General features: G+C 38.5%; 1 protein-coding gene across 2 annotated transcripts in view; it reads right to left on the bottom strand.

The window, feature by feature from the left end:
* Positions 1–24664, bottom strand: part of Ddhd1 (DDHD domain containing 1) — a gene marked incomplete at its 5' end in the record, with an annotated part of 74305 nt that overhangs the window by 13949 nt on the left and 35692 nt on the right. Inside the window, 7 exon segments of one of the 2 annotated variants that reach the window (XM_005376772.2) lie at positions 818–893; positions 2627–2889; positions 11860–11966; positions 13263–13369; positions 20444–20591; positions 21602–21730; positions 23166–23267. In XM_005376772.2, the coding sequence (XP_005376829.1) occupies positions 818–893; positions 2627–2889; positions 11860–11966; positions 13263–13369; positions 20444–20591; positions 21602–21730; positions 23166–23267 (932 nt within the window). 2 annotated transcript variants of the gene reach the window in all.

Raw genomic sequence — 24664 nt, 5'->3', positions numbered from 1 at the left:
TTCCCACAGCTCATCTCGGATGGAATTTCCTTACTGCCGAGTCCTGAAGATTCCAGCCAAACCAACCCTGCCAATCTGCCTTGGGTTTTTCTCCTACACTTTCAGGGACTGACATGCAGTTTTCTATCCCTGAAATCATTGCTGACTTCCTTCCACTCTTATTTTCTCACTGCTGGTCACTAAGGTTTATTAATTCTAAGTAGTAAACACTTCCCATATTTGTCTCTACTTTCCTTCCCACTCCTCCCAATTAGCTGGTACCCTCAGCCTGGTACCCTCAGCCTCCTGAGTGCCGGGATTACAGGCATGCGCTGCCACGCCCAGCACACCTTTGTACTGTTCCTTTTATTTATTTTATTTATTTATTTATTTATTTATTTATTTATTTTTTTGTTTTTGGTACCGGGAATTGAACTCAGGACCTTGCGCTTGCTAGGCAGGCGCTTGTGCCACTGAGCTATATCCCAGCCCTGTACTGTTCCTTTTATACAGAATAACATTTCTCCATTCTTTTGCTTTGCAAAATCTAATCTATTGAGATCATGTACAGACGTCATTCCCTGTAAACTTTCCAGGCAAAATTAAAACCTTCTTCTCCCATGCATGTATCATTGTGTACAATGCAAGTGCACTAAGGATACTGTGTTCTGTATTCTGAGGGTTGGGGACTGTCTTCTCCATTCTTTTCTTTGTAGAACCCAGGAAACAACTGTGTCCAACACAAGTCTGTATTCTATAACTATTCACAATTACACCTGCATGTGCACCAGAAACATTTAACTGCCTAGAGAACGAAGAAATGATCGCTGTTCCTTACCTTAAATTTTAAGGCAGGGGTTTGTGTCATGGACGATGCCTTCAACCCATGTAGCCGCTCTTCTATTTCCCTCAGCCTAGGAAGGGGTACGAGGTTACTTACAATCACATTATAAATCAGCACTATATTAATCCTTATGAGTTTATTAAAAAAGCGACCATAACCCAGTACCAACTGCTCACATTAATAAATGCACTTGCTGCACTACACAGTCTACAACAGCTCACCCGGCAGCGAGTGAAAATACCTCTCAACACTGCTGGGACTGCTTCCCGGTGCTGAGCACCGAGCCAGGGCCTTGAAGCGGCAGGCAAACGCTTTCCTGCTGAGAGGCGCCCAGCCCAGCTTTTTAAAAGTAGAATACTGGGCATCCAAAAGCATATACACGTTTTAAGAAACCACACTGAATGGTTAATACTGTCTTGTCCACACTGATCTTTTTAAAAAATGCGCTTTCTTTTCCATACATAATAATAAATCTTAGAGACATTTTCATTTCATTGCCTCCTGATCTACTTCAATATTTCTGTTATCTGTTCACCATAGGACAAGTCAGTTTATTCCTTCTATGCTAATAAACATGAGAATACAATTTTCTCAAACTACTTTAATAAATGATGGAAGTAAGCCCCCCAAAGGTTATAGTTCATTTTCTAAGCTCTTTTTAAAGCAAAGTTTTATGGGGTTTACACACACAAAATGCCAAATGTGGTATTTTCTTTCAAAACTATCAATTATTTTGTTATTGTAATATGTATGAGTCTAGTCTATGATATTAACGAGATCCTAAATGAAATCCTTAGACAACTTTTCTAAGAATAACAAATCCAAGACTTACTGAGTAAAAACTTCAATTAGCTCAGCTATTTTTATAGTGCAAACCATGAAGATGAGTGACTTTCTCACTGTTTTATCAGAACTGACCAAGCAGACTTGCATTAGGACAAAGTGAGAGGACAGAGAAAGGAGGAATACGCAGCTACGGATGAAGACAAAAATGCAACAAGGAGTTCACAGAGCGCACCAGGAGGGCCACAGATGATGAAAAAGTTATAAAACCTGTTTATAATTATGTAACATGTATAATTATGTTTTCATAATACTATATATAAAAAATTCATTTGTCAAGAAAAATCAAGTTTTAAAAGATGGGAGCTGCATGCCTGTACTCCTGGCTCTTCCAGAGGCTGAGACAGTAGAAACACTTGAGCCCAGGAGTTTGAAGCCAGCCTGGGCACTAAAGTGAGAGACCCTGTCTTTATTTAGTTATTTATTTTTTTCTTTTTGAGACAAGGTCTCGCTACGCAGTTCAGGCTGGTCTTGAGCTCACTTTGTAGCCCAGGCTGGTCTCGAACTCACAATGATCCTCCTGCCTCAGCCTCTTAACTGCTGGGATTACAGATGTGCGCCACCACGCCTGGCGAGACCCTGTATTTAAAAGAGAAGTGTAGAGGTCTCCTCCTGCAGATGCGTAAGACAAGGAAAGAATACAAATTGGTCAACATTTCCACAAGGGTTCTGTGCACTGATTCCCCTCGTACCGCATTTTAGATCTCACTCCTAACACGCAGTAAGGAAAGGCAGAGGAAACAAAGATAACAAAACTACTCTGTATTGCAGGAAAATGGATGGAATTAGCACAAAAATCAACAAATAGCTTCTAGCTTGGTTGGGCATGTTATTAGCAATCTTCTTATCCTCAACAATGTAGAATCCTTTTTAAATCGTGAAAATCTTAAAGCTTTCTCCCAACGGGTCTAAGAACTCCATGAAGACTTGCGGGTTCTGTCCAGGACGAGGCCCGCTCACCGTCGTTTCGTTATATAGAGCTCGTCCAGGAGATGCCGTTCTTCATAGCTCATCCACCGCTCGTCCGGCAGCTCTTCCTCCTTCTGCAGCAGCTGCTCGTACAGTCGAACTGGGTTCCAGCCAGTCATTATGTCATAAGTGATTACACACCCCAAGGAGTGGGACACTATTGAGACTTTACCCCCTTTTTCTTCAAAGTCTGGATTCCGAGAACAGAAAAGGGAATATAATCGATTGAGCTCTTGCTGAAGGCCTTTAACTAGCTGTTTGAAATAAGAAAATATTACCATATTAGAGTTATCACTGAGCACTATAAACCTGGTTTCTCAACTCAAATGTATTTAAGAAGATGAACATTACTGAGTAAATATACCTAGGTTGCTAGGATTAATTCAGCAATGAAGGCGTAGGTAGGATTTACAGTCCACATTATCACTACGGAGTACAGAGGCATTACATTACCCACACAGTTCCTGTCATAGCCCTTAAGGCAACTAGGAGTCACCAGTCCTAGACACTAAGGAAAAAGTTCCGTGCAAAGTTCAGTAACGTGTCTAAAGACCCCTGGAAATTTCTTCATTGCAACCTACTCACAGGCAATTCTAAATTTTTGTACCTTGTGGTTTTCAACTGTAGTAAAACTTAGAAAGTGCCGAGTTTATGACACGTACACGTATTACACCTTAGGTAATGTAAGATAAATCCATTGCATGACTGAAGAAAAAGCTGATGTTGATCTACTACTTTTACTGTCTTCCTACTGTTAATTTTAATTGATTATAAATTTTCTGCCTGGTAACTCAATTTCTCTTATCACTACTGCTTAATAGGCCAGCTGCCACTCTGACATACAAAGATCATTCATTGCTTCTACATTCGATCTTGTTATCGCATCTCAAGAGACAACTAGCCCTCAGCAACTCTCACTCAGGTTCTTGACCTGCTGACGTAAAGTGGAAGTCACTGGAATCTTTAGGCTCAACCAAGGAAGAACGAGAAGATGAGCTGGCAGCCTATGGCAGGATAAGGTGCCCTTTCTGAAGGTGGAATACACAAAGTTTACTGTCATTGGATGTTTTATTTTTTCCCCTCAGGAAAGGAAAAAGAATTCCATGCGTTAGTGCAATGGTTCTCCAGTTTCCAACACGCACAGCGTCACTGGAGGGCTTGCAATATACAATTACTGGGCTCCACTCCAGAGCTCCTGACTCAGAAGCGCTGACACGGGGCCTGGAAATTTGTATTTACATTTGTGACAAGTTCCCAGAAACTGCACGTTGCTGGCCTGGGGACTACAATTTAGCAGCTACTAATTTAGTGGCAAGTACACATAAAAACCTCCTAAGATTTGGGGTAGTCATATATAGTTAACGCAGCTTAGGAAGTATGCAGTGACACAAAACTACATGGCTCTCCTCAAAGGGAGCTGTAATGTAATGCTTTGGATGTGGCTTGCATCCAGAATACCAATGATCCTTATCATTGTGTAATTTTCCTCATTTACAATTCATATGAAGGAGGTGTTGAAAAACTTAATGTGTACACAAAATAAACTCGTTTAGAAGTTATACTTTATAGTGTGTGTGTGTGTGTGTGTGTGTGTGTGTGTGTAAGAGAGAGCGAGCGAGAGATAGGCTGGGGACAGAACCCAGGGCTTTGTGCACACTAGCCAAGAGTGTGACCCCTGAGCTACGCCCCTCAGCCCCACAGTTTTTACTCTGGAAGGCCCTGCTTCTAAGATGTGTATTATGTAAATTTAGAAGCACTAAGAAGTGTATATACTTTAGTATTCTGGCAAAAAGTTTCTAACCTTTATGTTTTCACATACCAACCTCCAAATTAAAATTTAAAAATAAAAAAAGGTAATCACTGTATCAACCTACTCTGTGTTCAAATTGAAAGCATCCCTACTATACTACCTACCTCATTGTGTGGCAATCACCCACACGGATGACGGACAAGGGAAAGCGCTAAGACAGGGAACGTCTATGCGACAGTGAAGTATTGCCCTATGGAGCATGGAGAGTTTCTGAAGAGCTCATATTTCACCTGCTTTGGTAGTACCCTACAGATGGCTGTTCTATCTGCTTATTAGAATGTATCTAGACGGGGTAGTATTTTGTTATTTTTGCCTATAGGTTATATGAACAGGAGCATCTGTTTATGACTTTAAAAGCTACATGGCTCTTTTTACATGGCTACACACACCTCATAACTCAGCCGCTCAACAGCAAAAAGAGAAACTCACTTCTGTGGTGTAGCCAGAAAACTTTCTCTGGGATTCCCCCCTCCCCTTCTCCTACTCCCTTCCAGTGAGGATCCCAAGTCTACGCATTCGGGACATGTGAGCCATAACTATACGCTCTGTGATCTTTCTTAGGTCTGCATTATCTAACACTGCTGAATCTTTTACCCAGCGGGTATGGAATAGCTTTTAAAAAATTTAAAAGTTTCAAATTTTCACAACCAGCACTCACGAGCTAAATTTTATGAAGAAAATCAAGGGGAAACAAAAATACAAGCAGTTTCAAGAGAGAGCCCAAACGCAAATACGGCTGAGGAATAGAATTAATCCTTTGTCCTTTGCCTTGCTTCAGGAAGTTTTCATGAGAAAAAGAAGTTTCGCCTAATATACATGAGTCAAACAACAATGACAAGATAGGGTCATGGCAGATATGGCCAATAATGCTCTCTCTGTAATTCTTCATCTTTAAGTCTTTCAAAAGAGAGTTTAGATGTACAGTTCTGAATTTCTCTTGTTACTTTACTTAGGGTTGAAGGCCACTACAAAGTGGTTCTGAGCAGGATTTAATATTAACCAATTGGCTTTCCGTGTTTACTTGTCAATTGTCTGAAGCTTAGGCACCTTGTCTGAAGACGGGCAGTGGACTCATAGTAAGTAAACTTCTGTGAGTCACTGGTCATCCTGAGGCCTGTATTGGCCTGTGAAGCTGTGACACCTCAAAGGACAAGGTAAGGCCACAGCTGAAGCTGTTTGGTTCCAATCCCAATTAACTATAAGGAGACTGCAGCTGCAAGCATCTCACCCCTGCTGTGAAGGCCTTCCTGGAGATAACATAGTTCTCCTAAATTAACATAATGTATTACTTGGAAAAGTCCTGCCCAGATTCCCGCAGTTCTCTTGAGTATTCTCCTCCTTTGTTTGTAAACCAAATAAATACGGACTGCCTAGAGAAGTCTTTGTCTAAACTCAGAGAGTTTCGAAGGTGTAAGAGAGTTAGTCCCTCCTGGAGCCCTGAAATCACTGCCATTGTCTCATTTATTTAAGCCTTCCCTGTCCAGTCGCTTGGGAAATTGTGGGCCTGATTAGCCCACAAGTAACTAAGGGTTATTTAACCCCTTACTTTTGATAGTCTAGAATTAAGCTTTGTTTTTTGGTTGCTTTTTTCCTGATTCTAAGATGTGTTTTGACTGATTCACAAAACTTATTCCTGAGCCGTGGCTTTTCTGTGATTATTAGCAAATCACTATTGAGGGGCCTTCTCACGAGCATCTCAACCTTAGAGTTAAAGCGTGCACAGAGAAGATCTATTTCAACTTCTGTGAAGGTGAAGTCCTTGCAGAAGCCTCTGGTTTGTGGTAGCGCAGTATCTTTACTCTTAGGGATTTAGCTCATTTTATGTTAATTCAGTATCTCTGCGGGTCTGGGGATGAACTCAGGGCCTCACACACGCTAAGCACGAGCTACACCCCTCGCTGGAGTAATTTTAAAGCCCGTGTCCATTCCCGTCTGTTTTAAAGGCAGTTTCGTTACTACACAGCTCATTACAGGAAACAATTCTGATTCCTCCTGGTTTTTTTTGAGACAGGGTCTTGCTATGTAGTGCAGGCTGTCCTTCAATTCACTGTGCAGCCCAGGCTGGCCTTGAACTCGCAGCAATCCTCCTGGTTCAGCCTCCCCAGTGCTAGGATTACAGGTCTGCACCACCAAGCCTGGCTTCTCTCCTGTATTTTGTACTCACTGGTCCTTATTTTACTTTGGAGAGTGAAAAAAATGGCTTTTTTCAAATTCCTATCAAATAGACCAAACATGGTTCACTCGCCAGGTATGACTTAGTCCTGGTCACTAGTCCCCAAGGAAATGTGTACTTTGAAATAATACTCTAGGGTGCCGATGCACGTTAACTTCACGTTAAGTGGATTTTAATCTGCAAAATCCGTTTTTAAAAAACGAGAACCACTTTGTTTACCTCTTACTATGTACGCTTTCGCTCTCACATGCCGTGCTTCCCAAACTCCCTGTGGTCCCAGTGGATCAGAATCCCTGGGGAGGAAACTGGAGAACGACTTTTTCCTGTTTCCTTTTCATTTCAAAATAATTTCCAATTTATAAAATGTTACAAAATAAAAATAGTATAAAGATGACACATACTTCATTTATTTAGATTCAAACTGTTCGTATTTTATCCCATTTGCTTTGTCATTTGTTCTCTGTTTTTGTAATACACATAAGTGCACATTCCTGATGGCTTAGAAACCACTTGAGGATATATTACACGTCATGTTTTTTACCCGTGAATATGTCATTGTATATTTCTTAAAACCAGGAATAATCCTAGGATAGTTACCAGCTTCTTAAATTCACACCAGCGAAGTAGTCTAACCAGTCCACCATCCACATTCCAGTGCTGTCAGTCTCATCCCCCCCACCCCCCCACCCCCAAATCCCCGCTGCTTACAGCCTAGCATGGGCTACCGATGTTATTTAGCTATCCCGTGTCTTCACCCTCTTTTAATCTGGACCCCTCTCCACAGCCATTTTTGCCTTTGATGTGGATACAGTCCCACTGTTACTTTTAACCACAATGTCCTCGCTCTGTGTTTCTTTGATGTTTCCTCACAATTAGAGTACTGCACAGGCGAGGCTAGGTCCTCCTCCAGGTACCGTATTCAGGAGGCACACAGTGTCCATCTGTCCCTTAGGGACACCCAGGATAGGGATGGGGAAGTGGGGTTTTTCCTGTTTCTTTTTCTTAAACTAATGAATGATCTGTGGGGACACATTTTAAGATCATACAAATATCCTGCTCCTTGATAATTTGGTATCCATTGGTAAGTCTTGCTGTCTTCTCTAACGTGGTCCTACAACCATGTTTGTAAAATGATTTTCCAACCCCAAAATCCCTTCCAGTTAGTCTTCAGCATTCTGCTGTAAGCAAAGAACTTCCCTTCTCCTATTTATTTATCTATTTATAATTGATATGATATAGTATTTTTAAATGATTTATAATCCATTCTTATATTATCTATATAAGTACTGAAAATTCTAATAAACTCTTTATAGTAATTACTAACAATTACCTAGTTATTTTGGGGTTATTGTGAACCAAACATGAAGTTAACATGACCCAAACAGGCCTTCCTTCCCGGACAGAATTAGGTACAGAATAGCTTCCTTTTTTTTTGGTGGCGGGATGGGTGGTCTACTAGGAATTGAACTCAGGACCTCACGCTTGCCAGGCAGGCACTGCACCACTGAGCTAAATCCCCAGCTCCTAGGTCCAGAATAATAATTCTCTGGTACCTTCTCTTACCTTTTGGGACATGAAGTATCAGCAAGACAAGTACAGAATATAGTGAAGTCATTGCTCACTTTGAGGTGCCTAGGAGGTAAGTGTGTTCTTTATTTCAAACCGAGACTAGTTCTGTGGGCTGTGGAGCACATGCTGTCTATTTCTTCCGTGTAGCGGGAGGGCACTATATGCCTCTTCTGTAATAGCGTTTCTTGGCTCTGTTTTCACTTCATCTCCCTGGTCTCAAACTGTCCTCTAACCAACCGTCAGCAGAACCCCATGCAGGTGCACCTTTCTTCCACATCTTGCTATTTCACTTTTCCTTCTAACAAGTTTACACCGGGTGGAAGAGATAAAGGACCGTTTGAAGTGCTTATAGGACGGCTACATCTGGATCTCAGTTGGTAACTAAATAATATATACATTGTGGAATGCTGAAGGGTCTGTGTTAGGGACAAACGTTTACAGCAGAATACAAAATGATGGAAGTATGGCAGAACTGGCCATATATTTCTTCTCTTTTCGTTTCTCACTGTCCACTCAGATTAATGCAAACCTCACAAAATACTGGCATAGAAAGAAAGGAGAAAACTCCAATGAGATGGCCAATAGGAGTTTCTATGGTAACCAACCAACCAAATATATTTCTGTCCACAGGTAGAAGCTGAATGGTATCAAGGGATGACTGTGAATAAATAAAATCAGAAATGGATTTCTTTGGGCAGTGCAGAGCAGCTCCGCTGGACATCTTTATTCATTCTGTGAAATATCAATAATCTATGCTTCTAATAAGGAGAACCCAATAGAATTTATTTACTTTGCAGCACTAGGGACTGAACTTGGGGCCTTTACTCTAAGCTACTGAGCTTTTAAAAAGTTTTCATTTTTGAGACAGGCTCTTGCTAAGTGACTAAGTAACCCTGGCTGGGCTCGAACTTGTGATCCTCCTGCCTCAGTCTCAGAGTGCTGGGACTACAGGTGTGTGCCACTGTATCTGGCAAAACAACAGTTTTAGAAGGGATAAAGCCAATAGTTTATATAATTTTTTTTGCTGACTAGAGTAAGTTTGGAATTGTTAGTACGTTTTGCCAACTATGTACAACACTTTAAATTAATCCACAGCCTAATGTATAAACCTTGAATGGGACAAAGTTCTAAATCTCCTCAGAAACAGGGAGAAAACCAATCACCATCAACAATGAAGAGCTCTGGAGGAAGGATTTTGCTGAGGACAGTACAGACCCCAGCGAGCGAAGAGGCCCTGCACATTCCTTTTGAAGTGGGCTGAACGGTTTTCCGACATTTTGGGAAGCAATTCTTAAATTCTCAAGTTGGTCAAAGGCAGGCCTCTGAGCTCTGCCGTTCTGATGCTGAAACTGAAGAAAAGGCGCTGTCTTTGAAAGGTAGCCTGCAGAGGCTCTGACTGCAGTGGCAAATGTTTTAAAATTGTCTTCTGGCCAAAGTCCTTACCAGTTACCAGGGTCAAATTCTGATTCATGGAAACAACTCTGGTTGAAACTTCAACTGGCACGGCGAAGGTCTCCCACATGCAGCCCTACAGCTTCTGAGCTCTGCCCGGCCACCTGCGGGACAGTCACCGCCTGAAGCACGAGCGAGCGACCCTCGAGGTCCCACCGCAGCCGCAGTCCAGCCCTGACTCTCCGCACGCTCCCTCCCTCCCCCAACTCTGGAGCTCTGAGCAGTCCGCTCTTACTCTCGGCATCTGCACAGCACTTCTCTTCCCCTTTCGCCCTTTCCAAAAATGGGTGCAATTTCCTCTCTCTGAGGCTGTCACTCTCAGCTGACGACCTTCTCACCTCTCTGACCCTGCTCCGTGTGTCCTTCTGCACCTGCCTGCGCGCTGCCTGATGCTCCTTCCTCGATCTGACTGGGACCCTTTTCTCTCCACATCTTACATTCCCTCTCTGGACAATCTCATTTCAGCACCATGACATTTCAAAAAATCTGTGACTTTTACATAATCTTGAAAGTATATATATTAAATTCTACTGCCAGGGTCCATTCCAATTTAAGTTTTCTGAAGTCACAAATATTTTTAGATTAAAAACACGGATAAAAAGAACAGTCCCACGGAAACATCAAACACTTCCTTCTCCTACGAAAGCAGAGGCTTCTGCCGACAGCAACTGGCCTGCTTCCTCCCTGGGGATTCCACTCAGGAGTCAGCAACTGTAAGGACCTGACATTACAGTAGCTGGAGTAACCGCTCCTACGGACGGACTGCTGTCCGCTGCAAGCTAAGAGAAGCAATGTCTCAGTTCCTCCTTACAAGACCCTCCTGCAGGGTGGTTACTGTCAGAATCCAGCATCCATTCTGCAGATGTAGAAATCACAAAAAGTAGTGCTACTGTGGGACTGCAATCAAGTAGCCTGTGCCTACAATCTGTATATAATTTGCATTCAACAATTCCTATTGCATAGTTTTTAGGAACAAATGGAATAGTTACGATTAAGGGTAAATACAAATACAAATTTACCTTAAATATGATAAAAAGAAGCCTAAAATAGTTTTCTCAAAGGGTTAAGAACAATTTCAAAGATTCCCATGGATTTCTTTTCTTCAGGCACATTTCACGAATGTGTGTACATGTACTACACGGCACTGTTTTAAACTTTTTTGAGGGCAAGGACTCCTGGTTTACTACAGTATCATATACATAATAAATTCAATAAACATGTAAATAATTTCCTTACTTTGGAACACATTTTACCAGCTCATCTGGGTATATACTGTCAGATCTTACCTGATTCTCATAAAGGAATTTTACCAAAGCAACTGATTTTACTTTCATCCACCTATACATATTCTCCCTGCTGCTCCACTAACGGAGGTCAGCAGTTTACAGTAACGTGGGCCGAGGGCAGCCAGCATGCGGTACACAGCAGGTGTCCCCGCACTGCTTAAACGCACGGCCTAGCAAAGTAAAGTGCCCAGCCGGCGGCCCCCACAGCGGCCTTGGGAACACGGGAGAGAGGAATGTAGAGCAGACAGGCTGTGGTGCTCCACCCCGCCTCGGTCCCGGCACCGTCACTTATCAGGTGAGCCACTGCGGTAGGTCCCTCCCCTCCCGGCATTAGTGTCTTCGCTCCTTGCCAGGACACTAACGGCACCTCCTTCATAGGGTTCTGATGAGGACTGGACAAGCTAATGCATGTTAGGCAACCAACATGTATTCTTATGAAACACCTACTTTTTAATAAAACTAAAGGACACCATTGGTGGGGATTTTCCCACCCACCGAGGAAACCTTCACCCCTCACCCTCTTCTGTCTCTGCGTGATGCGCCTGTTCTTTTGAGAACTCTGAATCATTACTGAAGCGAGGTAATAAAAGTCTATCACATACAGTAATACGAAGGACAATTCTAAGTGTCTAAAACTCTTTTGTGAGGACAACAAAATTAGGAATGCAATTAATGGGATTTATAAAAGCCAGTATTTTTCAGAGAACTATTTTCTAACCCATACCCCACTCATGAAATCATCCATTTTATTAAAGGTCCCAATGTCCAGTCTGATCATCAAATTCACTACTAAATATATGCTATTTATATATATTAGCAGAGTCCTGTAACTTCTCTGCTTTTAGAAAAGAACGTAAGATGTTAAACTTCAAGGAATTTGTATGCTATCCCTGTAAAACATACCTTTCAGCAACAAGATAATCATGCTACTTACTTCATCTCTATAAAGTGGGCTAGTGTAATACATTATGTCCATTGCGCTGCTGTTCAGCATGTCCCTTAAACCTCGTACTTTGTCAGGAGTAATGGAATCAACAGTGTCTACAAAAACAAAACAAAATTGAATTTACTTAAGATCCTTACTCTGGGGACTGAGAAAAAAAATTGTATTTCTTAAAATAATTTAACATTTAAATGTTTAAGGCCAGCTTTGGCTCTAGTGGGCCTTCCCGCAAACGACTGCAATAAAAACAGTAAAAGACAAAAGGGAACATGCAAAGAAAGGAACATTAAAGCACAGGCGAAGGAAAGCTATCAATTTTTTTTAGATTCATGGATATTGGGGCTGGTAATACCCATGTGGAGAGCCTGATATCACTAACAGGAAATCAGCAACAAATTAAAATAGAATGATAAACAAGAGCTGCTGTATTAACCCTTGAAAGTACAAGGAGGTGGAGAAGGCTTACAATTTTAATTAACTGCAAATTTTTTTAATCCTCCAATTTTTCACTGCACTAGCCTAGGTTATTTTATCTTATACCTTAGTACAATAAAATAAGGGCTGAAATGCAAGGACAAGAATAGAAGTCTTTTCAAAGATGTACAGAAACTAGCACAGCCGTCCACAGGCCGCACAACATGTCTGCAGTACACTGTATGCACTTCCCTCCTCTTTACTCGGGATTGATGGCTCCATGTGTTGCTTTGTTGCAACATTTTCCCCCAAAGTGTGGTTTACCTTCCAGTCCTTCGTGGTCTACGATCTACTGATAAAGAGTTTCTTTTTGTTGTTGTTGTTTTGTTTTTTGTGGCACTGGAGATGGAACTCAGGGTCTTGTTTGTGCTAGGCAAGTGCTCTACCACTGAGTCACACCTTTCCCCCTGCCCTTTGCAATTTTAATTTTGAGACACGGCCTTGCTAAATCACCCAGGCTGAATTTGAACTTGTGACCACACTGCCTCAGCCTCCTAAGCGGCTGAGATTACAGGCATGCACCATCATGCCTGAGTGAGGTCCTTAATTTTAACCTAATGAAATTTACCCACTTTACTCTTTAATTAGGTTTTGATGTTTTAAGAAATCTTTTCCTACTCTGAGTTCATAAACGTGCTCTCTTCAGTATTTTCTCTCAAATGATTTGGCCTTTGCTTTTATATATTATTATGTCTTTGATCTACCCGCCACTTAAAGCAAGGATCACTTTTCCCCCTTTTCCCCCACAGGACTATCAGTTACCAAGTGTAGAATAATCTAAAACAAACAGCATACCCCAAGACAATGAAATTGAAGACACTCTGTTCCTACTGGGTAAAACGTGTTTCTAAAATTTTCTACATTTACTTTGGAAAAAGTTTGCTATTGGCTAAATCATTCAATTTTAAAACAGAATATACCTCCATCAAGAGTAAGTTTTGACCTCCACTCAACAGGGAGAAATTCAACATGTGTTGCATGGTTGGAAAAATGCCTTTCTTCTATTTTTCTTGCAGCCTCTCTCATCCTAAAAAATAAAATAAATAAATAAAAGTGAAAAAAATCCCCCAAAACTCAAAACCCAAAAAACCCCAAACACCTTTGACAGCTGCTTTACATATGTAATAATATTTGCATTTGTCTATAATTTTGTCCAATTATATTTCAATTATTGCTGCACTAAGTAAGTCTGCAATACCAGGACATCTTCAAAGTTATTTTCCTAAGTCTTCCATCTACAATTTCAAATGTTCCAAGCTTTACATTGTATTATAGGGGCTGGGAATATAGCTCAGCGGCACAAGCACCTGCCTGGCAAGCGCAAGGTCCTGAGTTCGAGTCCTGATTCAAAAAAAAAAAGGGTACAATCAATACATTGGATTATAAATAATTATAAATGTACACAGAACAGTGTAATGAATACCCCCGTGCCAACAACCAGCTCTAAATACTGTATGAAGTAATCATGGCCTATCATTTGTTCCTCTACTCATTCTCTTTATAATATGGATTTTAAAATTTTATTTTTTAAATTAAGACATCAATGAATTTATTTTTTTTCCTTTGTCAGTTTCATGAATTTCAGCACATGCATAGATGTGTGATTAGCATACACAAGCAAGATACTGAATAGTTCATTCTCAAATACTCATGTTTCCCTTTTAACAGTTACATCCTTCCACCATGATTTAAAGCAAATTCAAGACATCATATAATTTTATCTGTAAATTATACATGTTATCTCTAAAATATATTCTCGTCAATATTACTTTATCAAAAGATAATATTAAATTTCAGAAATTATTTAGTTTAGTGGTCCCAATTTTTCTAGTTGAACTGTAAATGTTATTTTATAATAACACTAAACAATTTTTCAACTTAAGTTCCAAATATGGTCCATGCATGGCAAGTGTTAGATATCTCTTAAATGTCTTTGAATCTATAGATCTTTTTTCCCTGTAACTTACAGTTTTATTTTTTGTCTACAGAGTTTCCCAGAGTTCGATTTTTGCTGACTGAATTCCTATGGTATTACTCAGCATGCTCTTTGTCCCATATTTTCTGTCATTTGGTAGTATGACATAGACGCTCATCATATTCAAGTTTTGTTCTGCTAAGAATCCACAGCGTCAGATATCTGTTTTTCTCTTTTCACTGATATTTGCAGTTATTGCCGATCATTGCTTAGATCACGACTGCAAAAGGTACTTTTTAAACTCTCATTATTCCTTCTGTGCTTAAAAGTATCTACTTCTGGACACAGGCATTTCTTCATATCACGTGTGGCTGCCCTGGGGCACGAACAGTTTCTGTATAACCTGAGATACAATTCATTGAAAGGCAGGATGTTTAACTCTTCCCTTTTTACTAACAGTCTTCAGAACAGTTATTAGGTTTTATACATTTTGATGATGTAGTCGCCTGTTTTAAGTTACTGTAATGAAACAGCTGAGACAGGCTACTTTACAAGGAGGAGGCTATTCTGGTTCTTGGTTCTGGAGATGTTAGGCTGAGAGGCTGATGTGAGCAGCACGTGTAAGAGGGAGCACAACCTCTAGACATCTGTTGTCTCTGCCTTCTCTTACAAAGCCACCAGGATTCAATCGCGGAGCTCCACCCTATTTACCCAATCTAATCCTCATTACCTCCCAAAGGCACCACCCCCATATACCGTAACTGTGGTTTCCACCTTCTTAATGACTTACAATTGGGGTTAAATTTCAACACAGAAGCCTGCGCGCGCAAAACTTCTAACCCACAGATGTCTTATAACTTGAGATTTAAACACCGGCGTACTTCAATCTGTTTTATTATCCTTAGTAATGCTCAGATTGTCTCCCATTTTTGGTCTGTGTTTTTAAATAACTCACTGGCTTTTAGTATATTCACAGAAGTGCACAGTCTTCACCACTAATATCAGAATACTTTCACCACTCCACAAATGTCATACTCATTAGCACGCTCCTCTTAGCCTTTGCCATTAGAATACTTTCTGTCTGAGGACTTGCCTATTCTGGACATTTTATATAAATGGAACCATATAACATGTGGCCCTTTGTGTACGGCCTTTCATTTAGCATATTTTCCAGGTTCATCCGTTCAGTATCATGAATCAGTATTTTACCGTTTTTACGGTTGGATAATACGTCACTTTATAAGTATATTTTCTTCACTTATCAGTAGATGAACATGTGATTTGCTTCCATTTTTTGGCTATTATGAATAATGCTGCTGTGAACATTCTCTAACACGTTTTTATGCAGACATGTATTCAGCTCTACCCAGAGTGGTACTGTTACACATACGCTGTTTAATGTTTTGAGGAACTGCCAGACTGTTTTCCAAAGCAGGTATACTATTTTACAATTCCACCAAAAACACAGGAGGGCTCCAACTTTTGTACACCATGCTAACACTTCTTTTCCATTTTCTGGATAATAATTTTCCCAGTGGGAGTGAAGTGGCTACTTCTCTCATCCTGAATTGTATTTTCCTAATAACTAATAATGCCAAATATCTTTCTCTGTGCTTACTGATCATTTATATACACTACTTGGACAAATGATTACTCCCATCTTTCACCCATTTAACAAATTGGGTTAGTCCTTTTTCACACTGAATTGTAAAGAGTATTTTGCATATGGTGGATATTAGACTCAATCTGAAACATGGTTTATAAATAATCCCTCCAACTTTGAGTGTTGCCTTGATTTTCTTGATAGCATCCTTTGATGAACAAAAGTTTTGAAGAATTTCAACAAAACCTGCTTTTTCTTTTGTGGATTCTACTTTTGATGTCACACCTCAGAAACCACTACCTAATTTAAGGCCAAATAGATTTACTCACGTTTTCTTTTAAAATTTCTAAAGTTTTAGCTCTTATGTGTAGGCCTTTGACCCACTTTGGATTAACCTTTCTACATGGTGTGAGGTAGGAGTCCAACATCAGTTTTTACAGATGACTATTCAGTTGTCCCAGCTCCATTTGTCAAAAAGACCACTATTTCTCCACTGAATTGTTTTGGGAGGGTAAAAAATAAATTTGAACTCAATTCAATTCCACTAATAATTTGAGAATAATGCCATATTGACAATATTAAACTCTTCAGTCCACATATATAGGATGCCCACTCCATTTACTTTGGTCTTAAATGTCTTTCAGTAGACAAATCTTATGCTTTTGTTGTTAAACTTATTCCTAAGTATTTTATTCTTGTAATATTACAGTAAAAGGGAGATGATTTCTTAATTTCATTTTCAAGTTGCTCATTTTTAATATATAAATACAACAGATTTTTGTATGATGACTTTTTATCCTGCAACTTGGTTAAATTAATAGCTCTCACGTTATCTGTCTATCTATCTATCTATCTATCTATCTATCTATCTATCTATCTATCTTTCCTTAGGATTTTCTATAAAAAAGATGATGTTATCTGCAAGAAGAAATAGTTTTACTTCTTCCTTTCTAACTTGAATGTCGTTTCTTTCTTTTTCTTGCGTAAGTGCCTTGGCTCACACACAAAGTACAGTGTTGAACAAAAGCGGTGGGAGGTAACATGCTTGTCTTGTTCCTGCTCTTTGAAAAAAGGCTTTGGTCTTTCACCAGTACAGTATGATTTTAGCTGATGGCCTTTTGAAGATTTCCTTTAACAGGCTGAGATAGTTCCTTTCTGTTTCTACCTTCCTGAGTGTTTTTATTATGAAATGGTGTTGTATTTTTGTCAAATGCTTTTCCTACAGCAAAAATTATGATGCATTGTTCCTTTATTAATTAATATATACTATTTTTAGTAAGGCAAATTTAGGGACATAGCCACATTGATTTTTTTTGGTACTGGGAATTGAACTCAAGACCTCGCACCTGCCAGGCAGGCACTTGTTCCACTGAACTATATCCCCACATCCCCTAAGGACATAGCCACAACATACCCATCTTTCTCTCCCAATTCTCTGTCCTCTCCTCATTCTTTATCTTCTTACATATGTATTTTTTTCCTCCTAGAAAGTCACCCCAGTTAACTTTGTATTCTTTGGGTAAATCCCACTTATTCATGGTGTTTAACTCGTGTGTTGCTGCACTCATGCTCTGCATTTGTAGCAGATATTAATCTCCCCTTCCTCCTTACAAATACTTTTTCAGTACTGTATTAGGATAATACTGGCTACAGAGGATGAGTTGGAAAATCTCCCTCTTCTTATATTCTTGAGAGTTCGTAAAGAATTTGAACTGACGCTAATTGTTTTAATGTGTGATACAATTCACCTGAGTAGTCATCTGGTTTTGGACTTTCTTGGTGGATTGCTTGTTTTTAGTATTAATTCAAATGCTTTAATTGCTATAGTTCTAGTGAGATTTCCTACACTTCAAACTCATTGCCAAATCAATGTGGCAGTCTGTGTAATTTCTAGGAATTTGTCTATTTAAATTATTTAGTTCATTACCATAGAACTCTGCATAATACTACCCTCTAATCCTTCTTATTTCTGTAAGGTTGGTAGTTCTGTCCTCTTCTTTATGCTTAATTTTAATAACTTTGGTCTATTTTTAGCTTCTTGGTTACTTTAGCTAAAGATTTATCAATTTTGTAGATATTTTCAAAGAACTACAGTAACCCATAGAGATTTTACAACTGATAATACTCCTTCATATAGATCATGATAATATAACAAAGATGGTAAGATTTATTATTTATTTTTTAAATATATAGTCTTGACTGTACAAGAAACAGTGAAACTAATGAGGGGCAGAGAAAAATGAGAAAATGGAGTAATTTAGAAATATAGCTCTCACTAAAACAAATCAGTGCTGGCATAATGACATGCACAGAGATCATTTTAGTCGTTATAAGCTTATTCTGCCTTCCATGTTCTCTTGCCAGCCCACAAATGCTTTGTTTATATTTTGAAAAGGGAAAGAAGAGCTTGATTGCACCTGGGAAATTTTGTCTAAGGGTAGACAAATGGCTCTGAAAAAAATAAGTGTGTGATGTTTATTGTACACACACCCAAGAGAAAAAAAAAAGGAAATCATGAAAAATAATCTTCCACAGTATATACATTTTTAAACAAAAATCAAGGTCTGTAAGTTTATATTATGCCACCTTTTATGTGAAAAAATTTGTATATGCCTAAATAAAATATGGAAGAATTCAAAATGCAACAGAAGGACATGGTAGTGGGGAAGACGGGAGGGGAATGAGAACCGGCCTTTTCCATGCTATGCATTTTTATCTTTTGATTTGTGAACTATATGCATTTCTATTTGAAAGTTTTGTTGACATTCTTGTCTGCTGCTGTGTCTCTCCCATCTTTTTTATTTTCAGGTTTTTTTTTGGTATTGGGAATCGAACTCAGGACCTTGCACTTGCCAGGTAGGTGCTTGTGCCGCTGAGCTATATCCCCCCATCTTTTTTTTAGTACTTAGGGAGTTTATGATTTTTTTTTTTCTTTGAAAATTCCTGTGCTAGGATTTTTAGTGAAGTTTCAGGAAGGTGTAAGATAAACTTACATACTCAACCACTCATGTTTAACTGAAATTCTCTTCACACAGTTCTAAAATGATAGCTTTAAATGACTAATTTAGGGCTTTTGATATACAGCTTCAGTGAAGATTTCTCTTGTAAAAAAACCCTATGAAATGTAAATCCACTTGTATTTAAAACATATGTATCCCTTCTGCTGAACAAATTCTGGTATTTCCAGAAGTTGTCTATAAACTTTCTTCTCAACCTAAGGAGGTAATAAGCATATTTTGTTACAACAAAAGTGATTAAAACTATTCTGAATTCATTAGCAGGTACACTAAAACAGTGCAGGGAAGATCTGTAGTGCCATACAATTGAGACACGACTTCAAGAATCCTTAAAAAAAGAAAGGTGGCCAATGGAGTGGAGTACAGCAACCCTCAGTCTACCTGGAGTGTCATACATCAAATCACAAGTACAAATACACTTCAGAATAGCAGGGATAAAGATGAAGTTAATTTTATTTTCTTTACAGGCTCAAACTTAGGAATTACCGGGGGAAAACAGGAAAAGGTAAGAAATATTCCGGATGTTCCACCAGTTACTGAATAGAATTTCTTTTTGTGTGAAAAGTTTCCACCAATTTCTAAGTTATGTAGACGATTTGTCACCAAATTTACCTGTCTTGGAAGAAATAGTAATAATCCTCCCTGAAGTGGACACATTTCATTCATACCACTTCCAATACAGGTTTTGATTCTTACCTGTGGCGTTACCTCTCCTTATGGTTATGAGATGTCAACTTATACCTGATTTCCAGGGGGCGGTTATGAGAACTGGTTAATCAGACTCCACACGGCCACAAGTATGGACTTGAAGTACTTGTATGCAACACTATCAGTCACTGAAATGCATTTATTCTTAACATGCGTCATAAATCAGATTTTTCTTCCCTCTGGCTATTAAACTTCTTTAAAGTTCAGAGTTAAATCATGATGGACTTTTTTACTCTAACATGCCCTTTAGCATAGACTGAACATTTTTGAAATATCTATCTGTCCATCTGTCTGTCCATCTACCTCCCAGTACTTAGAGGTTTCGGCATCAAGCTGAATGTAAATTGACTAATGAGCTAAATAACCTTTCTGGTGTTCCACTACTTTCTGCACAAAACTTCAGAGTTCAGATTCCTCTGGTAACATTCAACTGGACAGGTTAAACTATTAACTGGCAGTTTAAAAATTCTTAGCTTTTACAGAGCTGTGCGACTTTGATATATTCTCCGTTTCTGAAGTTCACAGCATAAGATACAAACTTAAAACTGCACCCGTTTCTTGCTTGCAGTCTTAGATTAATGTAGATTAACTTAATACATTAAGTTTAGAAAGGCTTTCTCAGCCTCTCCTCCACTCAGGCTTGGTGGTGCTGGTGGTGGTGGGATTATCATCCTCATTCTCATCCTCAGCTAGATACAATCACTCTTCCAATCTGGTCCAAAAAACTCAACACATTATGGAAAGAGTTGGCATTGGAGAAAGAGGCAGCAAAACAAGCAAACTGTTAATCTCGCTCATCTCCTAGACAAAAGTATGGGTTTTAGACTAGATGTAGAACGTATTCATCAAAGAACTCACATGGCCGTATTTTTGATAATTCTTCCTTGGTCCATTTTCTGCCCAATGCCATGCACAACAAACACGATATGGGTAGTCTGAGAAGGCTTGTCTTCTAACGTGGCTTCTTCTACGTAACCTCTGTGAAGTCTGGTCCCGCTACTTGATGCTGCAGAACAATTAGGACTCCAAATTTACTGTTCGTTTGGAGAAGCAGCACTTTCACAATATGTTTCTTAAAAAGTAGTAATAAGAATTATAAAGAGCAAATTCACGTGGAGTAGAGAGGAGGAAATAGAATTTGTGAGACGACGTATGCTGACTGGCTGATACAAAGAGACCTGGACACGGGGGCGAGGCCAGACACTACTAGGAAGAAGAAAAGGAAGGACGAACAATACGTACAAATTTAAGATGTCTCTAAAAAATACCAGTGAGCAAAAATTAAAAAAGAAACAGCAAACTGGGAAAAATTATATAAAATATACAAAAAGAGCTTCCTATGCAAAAAGTAAAAAGATAACCATTCAAATAGCAAACTAGGCTAAAGATGAGGCAAGGTAATTCCCAAAACATTCAACTACTACTAACCCTCTTAAAGAGATCCAAGCACATTCATTATTAAAAGTTAAAATAAAAATGGGAGAGTGAAATTTTATCAGACAACTGAAATTTCTTTCGGAGAAGCTCTCACATCTTCCCTGAGGTATCACACTCTCCTGTCTTGCAATAAAACTTCTTTAAAGAGTAGTCTTGCTCACTGCTTTCGTTTCCTGACCTATTTATGCTTCAGCTCATCCCAATCTGGCTTCTGCCCTACCAATTCCAGTCACACCGATCCTTCTCTCACTAACTACAATGGAAAGATTTCAGTCTTTATCTTCCTTGACATTATATTTCAATTGCTGTGCTTTCGACTGCCTCAGCATTGAGAGCTTTTATGCTTGTACAAGTGTAAAAGATACCTGTGAATCTTGCCAGATCATTCTGTACATTTGTGGGTGGGTACCTGCCGCTCAATTACCTTAATACAAGTTTCAGACTGCCTGAACACACTACCTGTTACTAAATCCTATTTAACATACACTAAAAACAGAATTTAAATTGTCTATTTTGGATATAAGGAAAAAATATATATGGCCCCAATTTTGATCAAGCTTAGTAATATTTAACAATTACCTTTAGAAAATCCCAATTTTTGGGTAACTGTTCTTGCAATTTTAGATGTTGTCGCATCGCTATAAAGATACACCTCATCCACGCTGTGCCAGTCCACGTGGTTTCGACTCAATTTGAAACTGTGAATAGCTGTTGCAAAAAAGAAACATTTCAAAGTGTCTACAACAAACTTCACTGGTGTGTGAAATTATAACAGTTGGATCGTAGAACAATTCAGACATATAACTTGGTTCGATGGAAAAACTATGTCATTGAAAAAAAAACTGTCAAGTAAGTCACTGGTAGGATTTTTATAACCGATTAACAGTGCTACAGGAAATGACAGCTTCTTAAAACAGCGTGGAGTAAATGGTGAAACTACCACAACTTTAACTTCTAACACATAAAGTGTTTTGATTATTAAAGAACTGCTTTTCCAGGTGACGTGACTGTTCCTTAGGTCTGAGAGATACTATACCTATTTGAAAGTCCGCAATAACTCTGACACAGAAACTTGTGTCCCGTTTGTTCTGTGGAGTTTACTATTTCTGAATAGTCTATAAAAATTGCACTCATTGCAAGACAAAACAAGAATGTGGGAAGAGGATTATCTGTGGGAATATAAGGTATTTTTGGACTGAATATTAAAGTCAATTATCACTGGATATTGCTCATCATAGCACAAATCCAAAGGTAAAATGTTTTAGTAAAAATATTTTCTACCATGAGTTCAAGTCAGTATGGTTAACGCATTTCTGTAACTGGGGTTATATTTGGTGCAAGTGAATTTAAAACAAAAAGTTCAAACCTATATACTTCCAGAATTCAAAAGCTCTGCGAGGCTCAGTTTTGTATCCCTGGTACCAAACAGTATATACTAACAGTACCTGGCATATGTCTAACTTTTCTGATTTGAAATAACCTCAAGTTCAATATAAAACTACATAGCCCGGGTCAAGGTCTAAAATCATAGGGGTTTGCAAAAAATCTTATCCCTGGCAGAATAAACAGTATACTATGAAAAAATGTACTTCTTAGTTATGTGATTTTAAAAAATGTACAAAAGATCAATTTATATTTTACTTACTTGCCAGGACACATTACTGACACAGAAGAAAAGACCAATATTCCATTAGCACATTAAATAATACCGTCAGTTCCACAGAAAACAATGCACAAGGTCAGCTTTCTGAATAAAAACTCTTTTCAGATATTAAAAGAAAACTGTTGCAAGGGTTTAACATCTATTTTTCAACCACATTCTTGTTAAAATAATTTTAAGCAATATAAGCTTAAAAGATCGAGACTACATGACTAAAATACTTAGAGAATAGTGTTGAGCCAGATAAACTTTGTTCCTTCTTAAATTGTGCACACACTCTCTTAAAGTAAAACCTCTTAAGACTGGCATACATCTCATCATGGACCATTCAGTTTACAAATGTTTACACACGTGTACAATGAACAACTCTATACATAAGGGACAGACTTCTAAAAAAACTAGTCATTTCTATGCTTTAAACACAAGGAATGCTGTAAACTGGGAATATAACTACACAGAGAAATAAAACTACAATTACTGTACCTTGGGAACGCTTTCGTTTAAGACCTGCCGCATCTGAACTCTCCTTATATCCTCTCCATTTGAAGAGAGAAGGGAGGGAGAAGGGAGGGAGGTGGTAGACAACTAAGAAAGCAAAAACACTGAGCTTCAAAGTAAATTTAAACGAGGCTTGCCATTCTGGCTTTTTGTTCTAGTATTAACTCAAAAAATGAGTTATTTGACAAACATTATTCTAAATGCTTCATTTATAGAATATCTATCTAAAAATCAGTAAAGCAAAACCTTAGCTTAATGTTTATCAAATATATGCTGTACTTTTACCAAACGAAACAAAGGCAAATATTTAAATTTTCAGTTACAGACAATTCTGTGATTGTCATTTACGACTTTGCATAGACAGCACTAAAAATAGAACATGACATTTTTACGCGACTAAGGTTATTTACTCTCACTAAATTTGTGACTATTACATAGCCAACAGATGTATACAAGTCACACAATAAAACCATTTTAAATATCTTATAGGGCTTTTCTAAGAAGATACCACAGTATACATTCCACTGGATGCCTTCCAATATGAAGTATTGAAGGGTTGGCTGGAGGTTTCCCTCAGAATCAAGATATTCTTTTCACAACGTTTTTTTCTTTTTCTGGAGACAGAGCCTCACTAGGTAGTGCAGGCTGGCCTTGAAATTGCTTATATAACCAAGGATGGGCTCAAACTCAAGGTGATACTCCTGTCTCAGCCTCCCGAGTGCTGGGATTACAGGCATGCACCACCACACCCAGCTCTTTTTACAATTTTATTTAAATCACTGAAAGACTTTTACACACCAAGTATATAAAGCAAAAATCAAATTGGAAGCTTTATTTTTAACTAACTTTTGGAAAGATTAGTAAAAGAATAATACAAAGAAGGTCATTAGAAAAATGTATGTTGTGGTATCCTGTAAGGATAAAACAGACAACATAGACAAAATCCAGGCCTGATATCTAGCAAGTCAGTAGATAACCTTGAAGTCAACATGTTCCTGGCCAAATTTTGCTAGTTACAGATCAATAAATTTACTTATATTTTAAGCAAGTTATTGTTTAAGTCCACTTGAAATTGAATCTTACAATTCAGTTAATAAATACATAATAGAACTTCTATTACTTAAATTTTATATTCTAATATATTTGATTTTCATCCTCAATCACTTCTACATTGCATCTGACAAAGGTTAACTACTGCTTAAATGAAAAAATCTTTAATTCCAGCTATACACTATAACGAATCTGTTGTACATACAATTGAAGTATATGCAAAGATTTGTGCAATAAAGATCTTTAGGAAATGCTTACAAAGTAATACTAACTATGCTTACATACTTAATAACTACACCTACATGCAATTAGATTGCTCTAAGAACTACAGACAAGGACTAAAAGCTGGGTTGTTATATCAGGGTTATAAAAGTACTTCAATGTCACAGAGGTAGAAAATGACATTCGAAGCAATTTTCTTCACTGAAATGTTT

Source organism: Chinchilla lanigera, unplaced genomic scaffold (genome assembly GCF_000276665.1).
Source record: "Chinchilla lanigera isolate Chin_1 unplaced genomic scaffold, ChiLan1.0 scaffold00008, whole genome shotgun sequence".
Taxonomy (NCBI): domain Eukaryota; kingdom Metazoa; phylum Chordata; class Mammalia; order Rodentia; family Chinchillidae; genus Chinchilla; species Chinchilla lanigera.
This window is presented reverse-complemented; position numbering and strand designations above follow the sequence as displayed.